Source organism: Pleurodeles waltl, chromosome 1_1, assembly GCF_031143425.1.
Source record: "Pleurodeles waltl isolate 20211129_DDA chromosome 1_1, aPleWal1.hap1.20221129, whole genome shotgun sequence".
NCBI lineage: Eukaryota > Metazoa > Chordata > Amphibia > Caudata > Salamandridae > Pleurodeles > Pleurodeles waltl.
Window position 1 is genome coordinate 624,860,054 of NC_090436.1, and position 17,018 is coordinate 624,877,071.

The window sequence follows — 17,018 nt, forward strand, 5'->3', positions numbered from 1 at the left end:
GAATTTGGGTGGAGCCATGGCCGGTTGGCAGTGGCGTCCCCTGGGCCTTCTTTCCTTTTTTAAGGTTTGATCTCGACGTCTTACTCACAGTTCTTGTAGAGTGTAGCTCGTCGGAGTCTGAATCCTGGATGGAAAAGGATTCCTCCTGTTCCTCTTCTGTCTCGAACTGTGGACGCTCTTTTGGCGTGGACGCCATCTGGAGTCTTCTCGCTCGACGGTCGCGCAGAGTTTTTCGGGACCGGAACGCCCGACAGGCCTCACAGGATTCTTCGCTGTGCTCGGGTGACAGGCACAGATTACAGACCGAGTGTAGGTCCGTATAAGGATATTTGTTGTGGCATTCGGGGCAGAATCGAAACGGGGTCCGATCCATCGGCGTTGTCCTCCACGCGGTCGGGCCGACTAGGCCCCGACGGGGTGCCGAAATCTACCCCGAAGGGCACCGAGGCGCTTCGATGTTGAACGCGTCGTTGTATGTGTCTATCTCTAACCGGATCGCAACGATACCGTCGAAAATCTTCCGTCTTCAGCTAACTTTCCGTTCCGAAACCCGGAGCGACAGGAACACGTCCGAACCCGATGGCGGAAAGAAAACAATCGAAGATGGAGTCGACGCCCATGCGCAATGAGCACAGAAGGTGGAGTCACTCGGTCCCGTGACTCGAAAACACTTCTTCGAAGAAAAACAACTTGTAACACTCCGACCCAACACCAGATGGCGAGCTCATGCATACCATGTGTATCTACAGCGACAGATGCCATCGAACAGTCATGTTATTGAAAAGCTCTTGATCTCCTCTCATGTTATCAGAGTATAGATAATTATAACAAAGTTCATGAAGATTAATGTGAATAACTCTGCTATTGTGTTCTTAACTCTTCTTTCCACAGGTCTCCTTCCCAGCTGTTCCCAACGTAAACCCCATCCCCCACTTGGCCATTCTTTAACTCTGTGCTATAACGGCTAGTAGAGTTTGGAGCTGCCAAGAGGGGGACATATTGGGAACAGGCGCAAACCCCGAGGATCCGGTCTCGCTGACACCCTTTGTGTGGAGGCAGGACACACCTATTCAAGTAAGTGAGGCTGTGCACAGCTCCTCCCTCCAATCCTGACAGTGATGGCTCATTCAGGCACACCTAATCTCCCTAATGTGTGAGACTGTCGAGGAGATATAATTAAAGGTCACTCCCAACTACACCCAGTCATGTCACCCAGAGACAGACTGTAGGCACCAAATAGCTAAGGCAGAAAAATGTCAACTTTATTAAAGTGCCATTTTCAAAACTGTACTTTAAAATCTGACTTCAACATGTTATGATTTTTCATTACAATTCCAGACACCAAACATGAATTACTTGCTCCAATTTGTAAATAACAACTTATTAAATGTAATAAGGTAACTCCAATGCTATCCTATGGGAGAGGTAGGCATTACAGTGGTGAAAAACAAGTTTAAGAGTGTGTCATTACCAGGACAAGTAAAAATTAAGTGTATATGTCCAACTTTTTAAATACACTGCACCCTGACCTCTGGGCTGTCCAAAGGCCTACCCTAAGGGTGACTATATGTATTTAAAAGAAAGACTGGCCTTACAAAGGGTTTATTTTGATGTGTCGAAATGGCAGTTTAAAACTGCACACATAGACTGCAATAGGAGGCCTTAAATATGTTTAAACTGCTAATTAAGTGGGTGGCGCAATCAGTGCTGCAGGCCCACTTTTAGCATTCAATTTACAGACCCTGGGCATATGTAGTACCACATTAGTTTGGACTTACAAGTCAATTAAGTCTGCTGATTGTGTATAAGCCAATCTAACCATGTTTTAAGGAGAGAGCTCTTGCATTTTAGCACTGGTAAAGTGCACAAAGTACTAAGGTCAACAAAAACAAATTCAGCAAAAATAGGAAGGGTGAAGGTAAAACGTTTGGGGATGACCCTGAAGAAAGGGCCAAGTCCAACAGCACACATTACATCTCATGAATGAGCTTCGATGCCATCAGTCATTAATTAATGACTGTGTGGTACTCAGCATGATCCTGCATATGCAACTAAGCAGTGGACAATGGGAGGCCACTCTTCCTTACCTAACCATTTCTGGCATGTGTCCTGCCTCTGATGCCTCATGCTACTAAACTGGTCTTTCGCCTCCAGACACAACTCACTACATGTGATTGAGTGGCATAATAACATGACAGAGGAATCCCCACTGAGGGCTACATCACCTTTGGTGGAGGGTTTGTCCTTCTAGGGTTTTGATGGCTGGGATACCATTTGAATATATCAACCTAACAACATGATTTTCCAGTCTCATCTCTGCATGTTATTGGAAGCATAACATGAATTAAACTTGAGAAATCTCAACCGCTATCTCTAGTTGAGACATGCCATCACCCCCAATGGAAAGATGAGGATGACATCATTGACTTCATCCCACTGGAAAACTAGGCTCACAATAAACCCCTTTGGGATAAGAACATTGCTTTATAGCACTGATGCCTCATTATAATTCCTGACACTCCTCCAAACTACGGGAATGGTGTGGCGGGTATGTGAGACACATGCCAGCTATAAAATGGTGGAATGTTCTTAAGGCCCCCGGGGAAGTAGACATATCCTCCCCACTACTGCATTCTACATCATATACTTATACATAGCCTATTGCTATTAGGGCATGGAGGTTGACAGTCCTCACTGACATGCCTTAGTCTAAATCAAAAAAGGTATCTTTACTGAACCTTGAACTTGTATTAGCCCAAGACATGTCCTTGCATTGGAGAGCCAGTAAGCCAACCCCCCCCCCCCCCCTCCACCACCCATCTTTAACAGGCATGAACACATGTAAGGTGCTTGACAAACCCATATTCAAGGCTCATGGATGTTCTGAAAAACTTCGAAAGGTCCAGGGGCCATGGCATGAAAATAACATTTTCAGGGCTAAATTTGGTGCTTCATCATCTTGCTCACAGAAGCCATCATAAATGTTGGAAATACGACTGAGATGGCTGAGGAGTGGGAGGGAGTGATGCAGTTCCTCAAATGAGCAGGGTCAGTGTTGAACGTTAAAAAGGCTGCAGCCTCTCTGGCTACATTGCCCCTGTTGTCTCTCATTTTCCCTTTAAAAGTCTGTGAGAGTTTTTTTCTGGTGTCTAATCATATCCGTCACCTTTGTAAATTACAACTGGCTTTTTTTCTTACAAAATAAATTTGGAGAGAATATCCTTCAGATACACAGTTAAATAAAAAAAATTTTAAAAAGATATATTCTACAGAAAAAAAGTTACATGTAAATATATTTTTTTAAGTGCTTAGGAATTCTGTGCACTGGCAGACTTCGCTGCTTATGACTATCAATGGACATCCGCTGAAGAACTGGGCCATGTTCAGAGACAGAAAACTCTTGACAACCGTATACAAGAAACCAACAGACAAAAACAGGTTTCTAAACCCATCCAGCTTTCTCCCATAGTGCTTACTAAATGAGTACTGTGTGCACTGAAACTGCATTACAAACAAATCGAAGTGGAGGATACCATAGTTAAAGTTGAAGAGCAGAGATAAATGTTAAAGTCTGTAGAAAGATGGGTTTTATAAGGAATACTAGAATATCCTTAGGATAAGGTGGAATTATTGACACAAGAAAAACAACAGTAGAAACAAACGTTTATCTCTATGAATTCCATTCCCTCTACAGAGATTCGGAAGTGAGCACACAAACAATCAAAAGTAGTACAAATAAACAAAATGATGACAGAAATACTTGTAGAGGAGCTTTCATTTCTGTACAAAAAAGTTAGACATTTCCAAGATCAGCTGATTAGATGACTATAGAAAAAACAGATTATAGAAGAAATATGATTATAGAAAAAACAGATTATAGAAGAAAAACGAACATCAGAAAACATTGGCAATGGTTGGTTTCATTCCCATGCTTATATTGTGACCACTGCAAAAAATCAAAAAACAATTTCATCCCCAGGCAAAATACGGATTCTGAATATGTAACAGTACATCTGGGGTTTACTGGTGGGGACAAACCATAAAGAAGGCTAATCAAAACTAACAACAGAACAAGGCAGTTTAATACAAGGCATGCATCAAGGCACTTTAATACACAAAAATCACAATTTAGCTTCATACTGTTGACCAGATACAATAGTTAACTTGTGACAGAGCTCAAGATTAAAGGCTACTAGGCCAAAAGAAGATCTACTGGACAAACAAACCTGAAAGTATTTCCCATGAGATTTCAATGAGATGTAAAACTTAATGCACTTTTTGTTGTTGTTTACAGATGATCAAACATTCTGCTTCTGCCACTGTAGATTTCGCTGGTAGTATAAACGAGAAGGAGCAAGTAAACCCATAAAAACGTGAAGCTTCATGATAGCACAGAACAACAAACAATGTGACCCGTGCACATGAAATGTAGAGGTCAAATCTAGTATCAGGCTGCAGCCAAAAATGTTTTCCATTTAACTATAACTTGGACGACTGTTCCTTCCCCTTGTGAACTAATATCAAATGATAATCATGGAAAGGTAGGGATACCTTCCCAATAAAGAGGACCTTTTTCTAACTCAGTGCATATGCTGAAGAGTCCCTCTATACAACTGTAGACTATATGTCTATGAGGTAGCACCCCTTCAATTTAACTTGTCAAATGAAATGTTTTCAGAATCTACCAGTCAAAAGGTGAGGTGTGATGATTAAAATATAGTTTATGGATCTACATAAACAGATGCGGTACAAAAGAAGCAGAAAAATGAACTTTGGGGCCAGCTGCCACTTTGTTGCTTTCAAGGGCTATGGTGCTCCTCTACTGCCTTAATGATTCAGGCAGTTTTACTCTTTGTGAAGCTCAATGCCTTGAGAATAGTTTCTTTTCATTTGTAACTCCTGCACAAGGGAAATACATACAGGATTTGGTCAGCAATGTCACTCCATATGCTATTAAACCCCTATTTAATTTTCCATTGGATTTTTTATATTCATTGTTACTTGGTTCATTAAAATATCTAAAACAAAGCAATGTTCCTGGATAAGCATTTTCAGTAGAATATAAGCTGCATATTAATGAAGATCTTATAAAGAAGAACATCATTACTGCTTTAAGGTGTTCTCTTCAATCCTTGTGCTTATATGGAGTACCACCAAGAGGCAGCAACGAAATGTAACAGCTACACTGACTGCAAAATCATTAACCAACAAGACACAGGGCACGATTCACACGTTTTTGTTTTTTGAACTATGCATAATTTAGATGCGCAAACAATGTGATAAATTCCATGTTATGGGGTACAGAAAAAGGATTCAAATCCTAAAGTGCAAAAAGCTATTAGGAGGGCAGAAAAACCACCAAAATGGTGGATTTCCCACTATAAATGTAATGTTGAAAGGTGAAATGGGACTTTATGATGTGTGCCCAAACAAGAAACATCCACAAGCCCTCAGGTTTTCAGCTATTCACAGACATTTTGCAGGTGGTTTCCAGCTGAGGAAATGCATATAAATTGCTTCTGTTAAAATGTAAGAAAGGACATGGAATGCCCCATACTTCATGGTGGTGTCAGGGATGTGGGCTCTCTAGAAGATGCTTTCCTTGGAGCAAAAAAAGTGCACATTTTAACATGATTTACATCTGATGATTTTCAACCAAGTGGAATGTGGTATGTATGAGAAGTAGGTGTGCTCTGGGAAATCCACGTCTGTCAGATTTCCAAGAGTACTCCTGGAATTTTCTATGAATCCACAAGAGGCACGTAATACTCTCCAAATGTGAGTATATTTGTGTCTTTGGCAAGAGGACTTTGTGATCATGCCTAGTGTCTTCGGTTGTATTCAACATAATAAGTTTTGGAATGGAAGATATTAAATTAGTGCACATAACAGCGTTTTCCTCATAATATACAGGATTTAAAAAAAAGACATTGAAACATGCTGTACATCCTTCCTTTTGAAAAGTAAGCAACAATTGGTTCTAAGCATTTCTCAGTCCACACAAGATTTCGATTCTCGATTTGGTCCTTTTTAAAAGGATGAAAACAAACAAAATACACAAAATTATATTTCCTGTAAACGTTGGAGAGCGCACACTGTTGTATGTGTGAGGATGGAAACTGCCCACTAGTCGGTCGTTTTGGGGCGATGAGCAGACGGTCATAACCCACTTTAAAGCGAAAAGGTTTCCCAACTCCCATCATATGACACTGTCTCCTATAATCCTTGCCTCCAAGATGGGACAGCTCTATAAAAAAGAAAATGAAAAAAACAATAAATGCAGCTTAGTGAATTTAAAAACAAACCTACTGTATATATGTCTCTCTGTTCTCACCTGTGTGGAATGTGCAGTAGAGGACCCGCACCTGTTGGACCAATTTCTTTCCTGCGCTCCTCCCATCCTTTGGTAAGTTTGCACAACCGAGAAGGGTCTCTGCTAACATGAATTTCAACCTGGCAGGTATAAGAAAACATGACATATTTCTCGCTCTCAGTTTCTACAGATGAAAATTCAAAGGGAAACAATCTTATCGATTAAAGGACTGTACATTTCATAACAAGTTTTTAAAGAAAGTCATGTTCCAAAAGTAACCTCATGTACAAAAAGGCTACCACCTCTAATTTCTGCTTTTATATACTTACTATTGCCCTGCGACTACTGAGCTATACCTTAACTGAGTGAACGCTCCGTTTCGACAGAGAAACACTGCTCCTAATAAGTTATGTAGAGAACCACGGTCACCTACAAACATAATTTTTGGAGAGCGTAACTGTTACACAAAGGTAATTCCCATCGCTAGTTTTATTAAATGCACAGCTCTCAGTCTTAACTAATTAAAAATTTACTTACCTTCAGTTTTGTAATTTCTGGTAGATGCTGTGGTATCATTACAAGTGGCTCAAAAAACACCAGGTATTCCCCTCTATACCGTCCACTCCGAGTTACTGTTACGGGGGGAGGGGCCACAGTACGTTTGGATGGGTGTGGGGGGACGGTTGGGATAAAACTGATGAAATGGTTACTCATTTGTAGATCTGGTTCTGCATCTTATGAATCTTCACTGAAATCATTAACATTACAATAATTCTGTAATATATATATATATATATATATATATATATATATATATATATATATATATATATATATATATATATGTACAGAAAAGGATTAAAAGTCCAAAATGTCCAGCTGATAAGGAGTACTCCCAAAAAGTCTATCAGGCAAGATTTCTCGAATTTAGACTGATTGTAATTCAAAAGACAACTTCACAAATCTTTTGCCAAACTGCATTAATATCCTTTGAAGGTTCAATCGACTTGCTGGCCCAATCACCAACATCAGCAGCAGTGCCACAGATACCACTTATCAGTGGAGTGGCTCTACAAATAAAATAGCTCAAACACAGCTACCCAGCACCTTCGGGCGTCTGACCGCCAACAGCCAAAAAGGACTCCTCCATAATAATGTCTGTTTACCACACCAGTCTAAGGATCGGTATTTTTACAACTGGAAGGGAGGGAAAATATCACAAAGGACAAGAAGGTGCCGACTATTTTAAAGCATGTCTACTCTCTACATTTCAAATCAATTTCACGACCTATTTCACCAAAACCAACATGTACAATAAAACCAGTCCGGAGAAGAAGGAAGTATGCACGATACGTTCTGATTTAATAAAGTCCGTAGAAGGAATTCAGACCGAAATTGTATCTACATATGGCCAAAAAGTAAATCAAAAGACAATACATTTTCTGAAGTTCGCTCTTCAACAAGTTTTCCCTCATCTCAGGCAAGAGGACTGAATGAGCACTGCATATCTGCAAGATGCTTAAGTCCACATTCCAATAACAAAAAAGTCTGAAGAAATAAAGTTATTCATCCAGTTAAGGACATTTCCTCTTCTCGGGGCTTAATTTGGGTTAAAAAAAAGTGCCAGGGACCTTCTTGGGAGATCACTGCAGATTTCACCAGTCATTGCCCTGCCAGCGCTGCCAAAGACAGAACCATCACAACTATCAACTACAATTGTGGCAATTCAGACTATTCCAGGCCACCAAAAGCTATAATAATGGTGTGAGTGGCATATCCTACTCATTTTTAGGTCGAGCCTAGATAGCGCGCATGTGCTGTTGCTCGACATGGTGTATTTACGTCTGTGGGCTTTCAACCATTCTCATCACTTTCATTCAATGCTTGGTGTGCCTTTCAAAATTCTTTTGCTATTTTTGGTAAATGCTTTACATTTGTCCTGCCTTTTTGCTGTTTTGTTGGTGCCCTGCAAGCTGACTCTGCTACACGTATCAATTCTATGTCAGGACCGGAGGCTTCGGATTATGCTTTCTCTTTCTTGACTGAGAAAATACTGCAGGCAGTCAAAATTAACCAACACAAAAAACTACACATCTCAACAGTCCTGGTAGTCCATAGTGCCCAATCCCAGGCCTGCACTCCATATAAATGTGTCTGTCCCTTTAGTCCTTCCTATCTCCTTGCTGCTTGCAGCCATAAGCTAAGTACTCCTTCATGTCTTATTGTGTATTTACTTTTGATAAAAATTTGTTTCGGTCGTGGAGTGGGAGTAGGGAGTGAGCGGCGCTCGTTTGGGGATTTCCCCTCTTTTCTCCACATGCTTTTGCACTCGTATGTCGGCCGGCTTTCATTTCCAAAAATAACTCGGACCGGCTGCATCGGGTGACGATCATAACTCTTATTTTATAGTTTAAGGAAGCGGATCGTCTGAGCTGGGTGCTCCATTTCGACCTCCCCTGCTTTGTGTGTGTGTTGCTGTCCTCCGGTGGAGGACAACCAAGCGCTGCCATCAGAGGACTTTTGTCCCCTTTCTATTTCCATGTTCGCGCAAGACTTTCTCCGACTTCGTTCAGATCGGAGATTCCCTTGTGAGCCACGTGACTCGTGGAACTTTGTGCTTCCCCTTTTTAAATGCCAGACGGGGCACATAAACGTTGCAGTGCTTTGCCCTAGGGAATATTGAGCAGGTACTCCCTCCACACTAATATGGGCTGTTTTGAGAGTTAATTCTCACAGTTATCAGGAGTTTCTCCTGTTTTTTGGACCTGATGGGGTCACTCCCCCCCCGTTTGAACTCCTTCATCTCCTCTTGTCTTTTGACATGGTGCACTATGCCAAAGAGGAAGAATATTTTTAGGATGAGGCAGAAGTGCCCTATGAACACCAAATGGAGGAAAGGTTAGTTCAGGCCTTGGGTCACCATGTGCAAGATTCTGTTAACCAGTCCTTGATTAAGGCTTTGAAGCCTTTTACTCAACCTCTGAGGAGGTCTGGACAGAGAGAATTGATGGGGCGTTTCCCCTCTGAGATGCGGACTAGAGAAAGCCAGATTTCTGATGTGGGCTTTGCCCTGAGAGCCTTAGTGGGGACTTTTTCCTTAGCAGAAGTTTTTTCTCAGGTGGCTTCTTCGGTCCTCAAGGATCACGAATATGGCTCTGGGGTTTCTTCCAACCCACCCGTCCCCTTTTTGGCTTCTGAGCCTCTGCGCTCAGAGGTTTCTCAATCCTTTGCTTTGCAGTCTTCAGACTCGAACCAAGGGTTAAGTGTTGCCACACTGTCTCGTAAACGTAAGCGTAAAACTAATCATACCGCACCTGACACTGTAATCCAAAAGAACCTGTCTTTTGCACCTGAAAATATAATTCACCCAAGATCTACGAAATGGGTTCCCTCGGTTGAGGTAGCACATTATGTGCAAGAACATTTATGCAAGAGCTTTAACTTTAACTTTACTTTAGGAATGTCCTCTGCCGTCATTGCTGGGCAAAGTGGCTGACACCCAGGAACTGGGCTCTAGTACGGCCACGTTCCTTCAGAAATATGCAAAAGATCCCAAGAAATTTTGGACAGAGATTGAAGGGGTTGCGAGGACAAGCTCCTCGATGTCTCAGGGCCCCTCACGAAGATCCTGGAACTGGTGGTGAAGGCCAAGGAATCTGGTACCACGTTGGACCCAGAGGCCACCCTGGAGTGGGCACAGAGGGCTAAACGCATTTTAGGGAATGCAAATTGTGCCATATCCACAGAACGTAGAAAGTCCTTTCTGATGAGAATAGACCATAAATTGGCCGGGTTGGCTCCTTCCGAACCTGGAACGCTGGCAAATGGTCTGCTTTTTGGGGACAAGTTCGTGAAGGACTTGAGCAAACATGTCTCTACCTTCTCTGCGCTTGACAAAGCCCAGAACTCCATGAGAAAGATGTTTAGCAGGGCCTTTTTACCAGGGCCGGACCCTATAGAGGCCGAGCGCCGGGCCGAAGTTTTTATGAGGCCTCAACAAGCTACTCCCACAGAGGGCACAGTTCTTATCAAGCCAACTCACGATTCTACCCTGCGCAAAACCGGAGAGGCCGTGGCCACGCCCATAGAGGCGGTGGGAGAGGTGGTTTTAGTTCCACAGATGTCAATGCATCAGGTGAGAGTAATTCCCTTTTCACAAGTTGTTCTGAGGGAGAGGATACAATTATAGTTAGCCGCCTGGGAAAGTATATCTCAGGATCCATGGGTTTTGCAAACTGTTCAAGGTTACTGGATGAAGTTTTACTCCCCTCCCAGGCAAGATGTTGCCCCTCTTCTGCTTCATTTTTCCCAGTCATAGAGCAATTTCATATAGGACGAAGTACGATCTCTGCTTTGCAAGCAAGCAGTAGTCATGATGATTCCCCACCCGTCAGGTTTCGTCAGCACAATCTTTTTGGTGCAGAAAAAAGGTGGGGGTTATCCTCTAGCCCTAAATCTAAAGACATTCAATTCCTGGATAATGTACTGCAATTTCAAGATGGAGGGTGTCCATCTTCTTTGAGACCTTTTACAGTAAAAGGATTGGCTGGTTAGGCTAGATCTCAAAGATGCCTATCTAACGGTGCCGATTTACGCTCCCCAAAATCTTCAATTTTGTTGGCGAAACCATTGATACGAGTTCACAGTCCTTCCTTTCGGACTGTCCTTCGCCCCTTGGTGCTTCGCCAAACTTCTAAGACTAGTGGTGCAATTTCTTCGAGAAAGAGGTGTTCGCCTTTTCATTTATCTCGACGACATCTTAATTATGGCCCAAACCAAAGACCTTATTTTAGGGCATCTTTCGTGGACGGTTCAGCTTCTGCAGGATCTGGGTTTTCTTATAAACTCCGACAAATTGATAATGAATCCATCTTATAGAATACTTAGGTTTTCAAGTGGATTCTATCAAAGCACAGTTGAAATTACCACTGGTGAAAAGGGCCTCGATCAGGAGAGAGTTACAGAGAGCTCTTGCCTCTCGGCCTATATCCTCGAGAACCCTGCCTCGCCTAGTAGGGCTTCTAACTTCTTCTATCCAAGGAATTTTTCTGGGTCCACTCCATTACCGGGCCCTTCAACGTCTGAAAATATTGCATCTGCATAAAGAGTTATTTTACTCGGAGCAGCTTCTGTGGTCAGAAGAGGCCAGGACAGAAATAGTTTGGTGGTTGGACCATATGGATGTGTGGAACGGCAAAGCCATTTTTGCATCCTCTCCAGAGATCATCATAGAGAATCAGACGGCAGCCAATGGGGCTGGGATGCTCGGTGCAGACAGGGGGCAGATGGTCTCTGGAGGAACTGACACTTCACATCAATTGTTTGGAGCTTCTGGTGGGAGCATTTGTGATTCGATCCCTCGTCTCCCCCCAGAGCCAGTTGTTGCATACTCTTGCGCATGGACAATGTATCAGCAGTGCGGTACATAAACCTTCTGGGTGGGACCAAATCTTGGGTCCTCATGGAGATTGCCAAAGAATTTGGGCATTTTTGCCTACAACACCAAATCTCGGTGACGGCGGACTACATTCCGGGTCACTCCAATGTGATAACGGACTGGCACTCACGTTTTTTTAGGGATGGCAGCGACTGGATGCGTCATCAGTCAGTCTTTCAAACTCTGATCAACCGGTGGGGCGAGTGGTCGACTGACCTTTTTGAGCCTCGGCTCAATACTCTGCTTCCTCGATTTTACAGCTGGAGACCGGACCCTCTGGCTCTGGGGTCAGATGCTTTTCTCCAGGATTGGACCAGGAGTCTTCTGTATGCCTTCCCTCCATTCTCCATGATTCAGAGAGTACTCAGAGACAGAGGGCGGAGCTCATTCTAGTGACACCGCTCTGGAGTGGTTTCCAGGAGCGATGGTGCTCTCTTGCGCCTCCCCAGTTCTTATTCCATTGTTCCCATCCTTGCTTCTGGATCCGGCGGGGTCCCCACACCCATTAATACTTCAGGGAATATTGTCCCTCATGGCATGGAGACTTTCAGGAAACGTTGGCAGATGCCAGGAATTTTAAAAGACTCTATGTTTTTCTTATCACAATCTTGGGCTCCTTCCACCCATAAGGGATATGAGACCTCCTGGAAGCGATGGCTGGGTTGGTGCAGTGAGCGGAGTGTGGATCCCTTGGGGGCTCGCATCAATGTGATTGTTAATTTCCTTTCGGATCTAGCCTCTCATGGTCTTCCTGATAGGACCATTAATAATTTTAGATCAGCTATTTCAGCTGGGCACCCTCATATTGAGGGTAGACCAGTTGGAGAACACCCTTTGGTTTGTAAACGCTTATGAGGCATCCATTTGACTAGACCTCCTCAACTTAGATATTCTTTGTTGTGGGACGTTGATGTTGTTCTGTTTTTTCTCAGAAACTGGCCATGTAACAAGGATCTTTCGCGTAAGCAGTTATCTGCCAAACTCACGGTTCTCTTGTGTTTAATATCATGCCGGCGCATGTCTGATCTGCGCGCACTGGATTAAGCAGGTCGAGTATTTACTCCTTCAGGAGTTTCCTTTTCTATTTCTCGGCGTACGAAAATAGCAACTAAGTGTATTTCTTGTCCAGCATTTCCCCATATTGAAAAACTATGTGTGGTGAAATGCTTGAAGGCATATGAGGATTACTCCAGGGAGATTTGCAGGGATGCTCAAGCACAGTTGTTTCGTCAACCAGTTTGCGCGACGGTGGCAAGATAGAAAAATTTGGAGGCGGATTACTAGTCTGTTCCGGTAATATGGAAGGAAGTTGCTATTAACTGTACGGGAGATTAAATTTGTCTAAGAGACGGTTAATTTGGTTACAAACAGTTGGTTTATGGTAGCTCCAAAGAAGGACACGAGTGTAACTGCCAATTAAGTGACTAAAGCCTTGAAGAAGTCTAGTGTGGGCGAAACACGTGTCGGCTGATGGTTTTTGTATTTTGTATCTATATATGTTCTTTCTTTGTTTGTATTCATGTGAACATATACATTTTTTATGTATTTTGTATTTATTAAATTTTTTTGACTTGTGGATATTAATGTCTCTCTACACATTTATTTTTTGTTTAGTTATGTATTATTTTTTTGTTATGTCCATCAACACCGCGTCAAGAAAATGTAACAATATTGCCATTGATTGTCAGTTTCTAATTTCATATATTAGACACTACTTGTCTTTAAAATGTAGATAAATTGATTATTTTGGTGTGCTCCACTATTTCGAGTTTGGCTACAGTTGTTTGTTTTCAATGGGAACTTGGAGAATCCGTTTGGAGATCAGGTTGTTTTGATCTGCTTATTTTGCAAAGAAAGAGGAAGGACTAAAGGGACAGAGACATGTATATGGAGTGCAGGCCTGTAATTGGGCACTGTGGACTACCAAGATTGTTGTGATATGTAGTTTTTTGTGTTGGTTAAGTTTGATTGGCTGCTATATTTTTCCAGTAAACAAAGAGAAAGCATAATCCTCGCCTCCGTATCCTTAATAGAATTGAAAATTCTTGACGAGGTAGCTAGAAAAATTTGTATTCACTTCTAGCCATACTTTTTTCTTTTGACTCATATGACTCAGCTCGCAATGCCGTCCCCCCCATCACCACCTGCCCATCGCTGTATTTCATGTTTGTGAGGGCACCAGTCATAATTCTGTTCATCTCCCTGTCCGGTGCCATCCGCTCACCATCTCCTGCCCGTCGTTCTTTTTATTTATTTGTTCGCGCTGTGACTTACACATACAGCATGTCATGTTATTTGGGAATCAAACGTTGTTTTCCGTTTCCTGTAGCAGCAGCGAGAAGATACAGAAATATTGCGTATTTTCTCCCCGACTGCTCCCTGCAGTTCACTTAATCTCCCCGTGCCTTCCTGTTCACACCCCTCCACCTCCTGCACCTCACTGATTGTTAGTTTCAGCACTTCAGAAAACTGTGTTGGGATTAGATGACACTTCCTCATTGAAACTGACCCACTTGAACAGTGTGCACTAAAACATGTCTATTGCTGTGTGCTTCAGAGCCCCCAGCGCAGCCCGCTTGTCTCCAGAAGAAGTTATTGTATTTACATTGAGTATTCCATATTGCTCACTTGCAGGACGTTAAACTAGACACAAGAAGCGCAACTACTCACCAATCTAAACAGGGAGAAGAGCATGGCTTAACAAGCGGGCTACTGAAGGTAGAGAAACTGGCGATCTAGTAGAATTTCCTGCTTTTCTACAGCACTTATTTGTACCTTTGTATTTCTTCTTCCTGTGCATGCAGATTCATCTTTTTGCTCTTGCATGTAGCAAAGGACCATCTTAATACTCTCTTACTTTACCACCCCTTAGCCCTCAGGCTCTCTTGGCACACGTCCCCGTGCCTCTGCATGCTACCTCACTTGCTTGGCTTAGGGTCTCACTTGTCCAGCAGCCCTATGCGTTTCCAGGCATAGGCTGCCATGTACCACATCTGCGTGGTGCCCCACTTTGTGTGAAAACAGAGCCTCCCATGTTGTGCATTCTTCATGTGTCTGCATGCTGCCTCTCTCAAGTTGTCCCTGTCTTTCTCAGCACAGAGGAACCAGTTTAAACTTCAAGCAAGCTGGCCACCTTTGTTTGTTTAGTGACATTGTTGAATGTATTTGTATAACGGCTAATATCCCTGACGGGCCATTGAAACACTTTTGTGGGAAGCTATAATTGTATTTTGTCTTTCTTGAAATTTGTGTCTGAGGTGAATCTTCTTACACTTTGGGATTAAAAAGAAAACCAAATAGTATTTCTGTCCATGTGGCTAAATATTTTAAATTATTTTAAGGAATATCAGCATCGGTGTCTGTGATTGTACGGTGCTTTCTTTCTTAGAGGTACAGATCTCCGAGTGTTGCTACTTGCTTCGAAATAGGAGCCAGGCTTCCCTTAACCATCTCCATAAGAATGTGCTGTTAATGAGGTGGGGGGGGAGGGTGCATGATTTCTGGGGCACACAAGCGCTTTAATAGAGATGCTTATGGGCAGGAAATGTCTGAAATGGCACACAAATGAAGGGCATCACAGCCCAATATCGGTAGGCTGCTACGGCAGTGGAGAATGGATTGCCGACAGCCAGCACATGTACTTTTGTCTTTCTGCTCCGTGGCCGTATGTTGTTTCTTCCTCTTCCTTGATTTTAGGCATGCTGCAGTTTCTTTGTGGTGTTTGCGCCCAAAGGGTGCAAGTGGGGGGGAGGGGGCATGGAGGTGAGGGGTAGGAGGTTGTTCCTTTTTTATTTTTTAAGTTTCATATAGCGCAAACTCGAACGGCGGATCGCTTTACATGACTACCACTTACGCACAAGTTTAGCAGTTGAAAAATATACAAACTGGTGCATTTTAAACAGAAATAACACAGAAATTCTCAAAGCGGCAGGGTTGACCAATTTATGTGGCAAGAAAAGTCCATTTATGCATTTACAACGCCAATACCTCTAACTCAAGCAAATGTGAGACCTCCTGCATTGCAAATGCTCATTAATGTATACTGACTTATTTACTGTTGTTGTGCTCATCTCAAAATTTAACAGACAGCACCAACCATGTGCTGGACTGTCACTAGAGCAAGTATTGACAGTTAAGAACCAGCGCCGAGCACCGAAAACAACCAGCTCAAATTAAGCAATGCCTCCTTCCCGCGAGCTCATTTTGGTGTTATCAAAATTAGTAGGTCCACCCTTTGAACCTGTTCACAAGAATTAATCACAGCATATTTCTAGGGAGACTGACTTTTTAGTAGCTATCATCTCAGCTTTTAGGGTTAATGAAATTCAAAACCTCTCAGTTGTTGAGCCATATACAGTGTTTCATGCCAAAAAGGAGGTGATGAGAACTTATCTTGTGTTTCTCCCAAAGATGGCTGCGAGTTCCACACTAACCAGGCCATTATTCTTAAGGTTTTCCTTGCCAATCTATCTTCAGCAGAGTATTCCCTAGTCTTTCTTGTTGTCAGCAGAGGTCTGAGTTTTTACTTTTATAAAACTAAGTCTTTAAGCAACAATGTAACCAACTTTTAATCAACTATGGCCACATTTGCCAACGCCAGGCCGCTTAAAAACACACCATATCTTGTTGGATTTTAGCATACATATCCATGTGTTGGCAAGTAAACCCGACCATACAGACCTAAAGCCATACCACTCAATGGAAATCAGCCATCACAACCTGGGTGAAATACATTTTTCTTCCAGACATATGTAAGGCAGCCACTTGAAATCGGTCCACGCTTTCACAGAACACTATTGTATTGAATCTGATGCAAAAGCTGATTCTAGTGTTGGTGAAGCTGTGCTGATGACCCTCTTTGGTTAGTCCTCTGTTAGAAGTTCCATCAGTGTCACAAATTTGATACAGATACTTGTAGTCCTAATTCTGCATCACTGAAGTCATAAACAACTGCATCTTCTTTGGCTTTTTTCACGGGCATCAGGAAAAAAAACTTCTGAAACGTGTGCTTAGTCTCTAATATTCACTTCGTAAAGGACTGACGCTGAGGCAACTGCCAGTACAAGGCATCAAGGGTAGTGAAAGTTCCTGGAGCCTTGAAAGGATGTCTTTATAACTCTTATAATGAAAGCCTATAATTCTGTACTTTTACGAATTGCCTAGACAGGAAGGTAAATGTTATAGGACTGATGCTGCAATATAGACTTGGGAAGAGTTTTCCTGAACTATATTCAGTATGGAAAATTCTCCAGTAATAGGCTACTGGAG

The 17,018-nt window shown here is 42.6% G+C and overlaps 1 protein-coding gene across 2 annotated transcripts in view; it reads right to left on the reverse strand.

The window, feature by feature from the left end:
• Positions 1–3,646: 3,646 nt before the first annotated feature.
• The window catches only part of CCDC112 (coiled-coil domain containing 112), a 212,106-nt gene continuing 198,734 nt past the window's right edge, over positions 3,647–17,018 (reverse strand). For both annotated transcript variants that reach the window (XM_069226498.1, XM_069226499.1), the window contains 2 exons: positions 6,335–6,453; positions 3,647–6,247 (listed from right to left, as the gene is read on the reverse strand). In XM_069226498.1, coding sequence (XP_069082599.1) covers positions 6,217–6,247; positions 6,335–6,453 — 150 coding nt within the window. In that variant the 3' untranslated portion in view covers positions 3,647–6,216. The remainder of the gene's footprint in view (positions 6,248–6,334; positions 6,454–17,018) is intronic.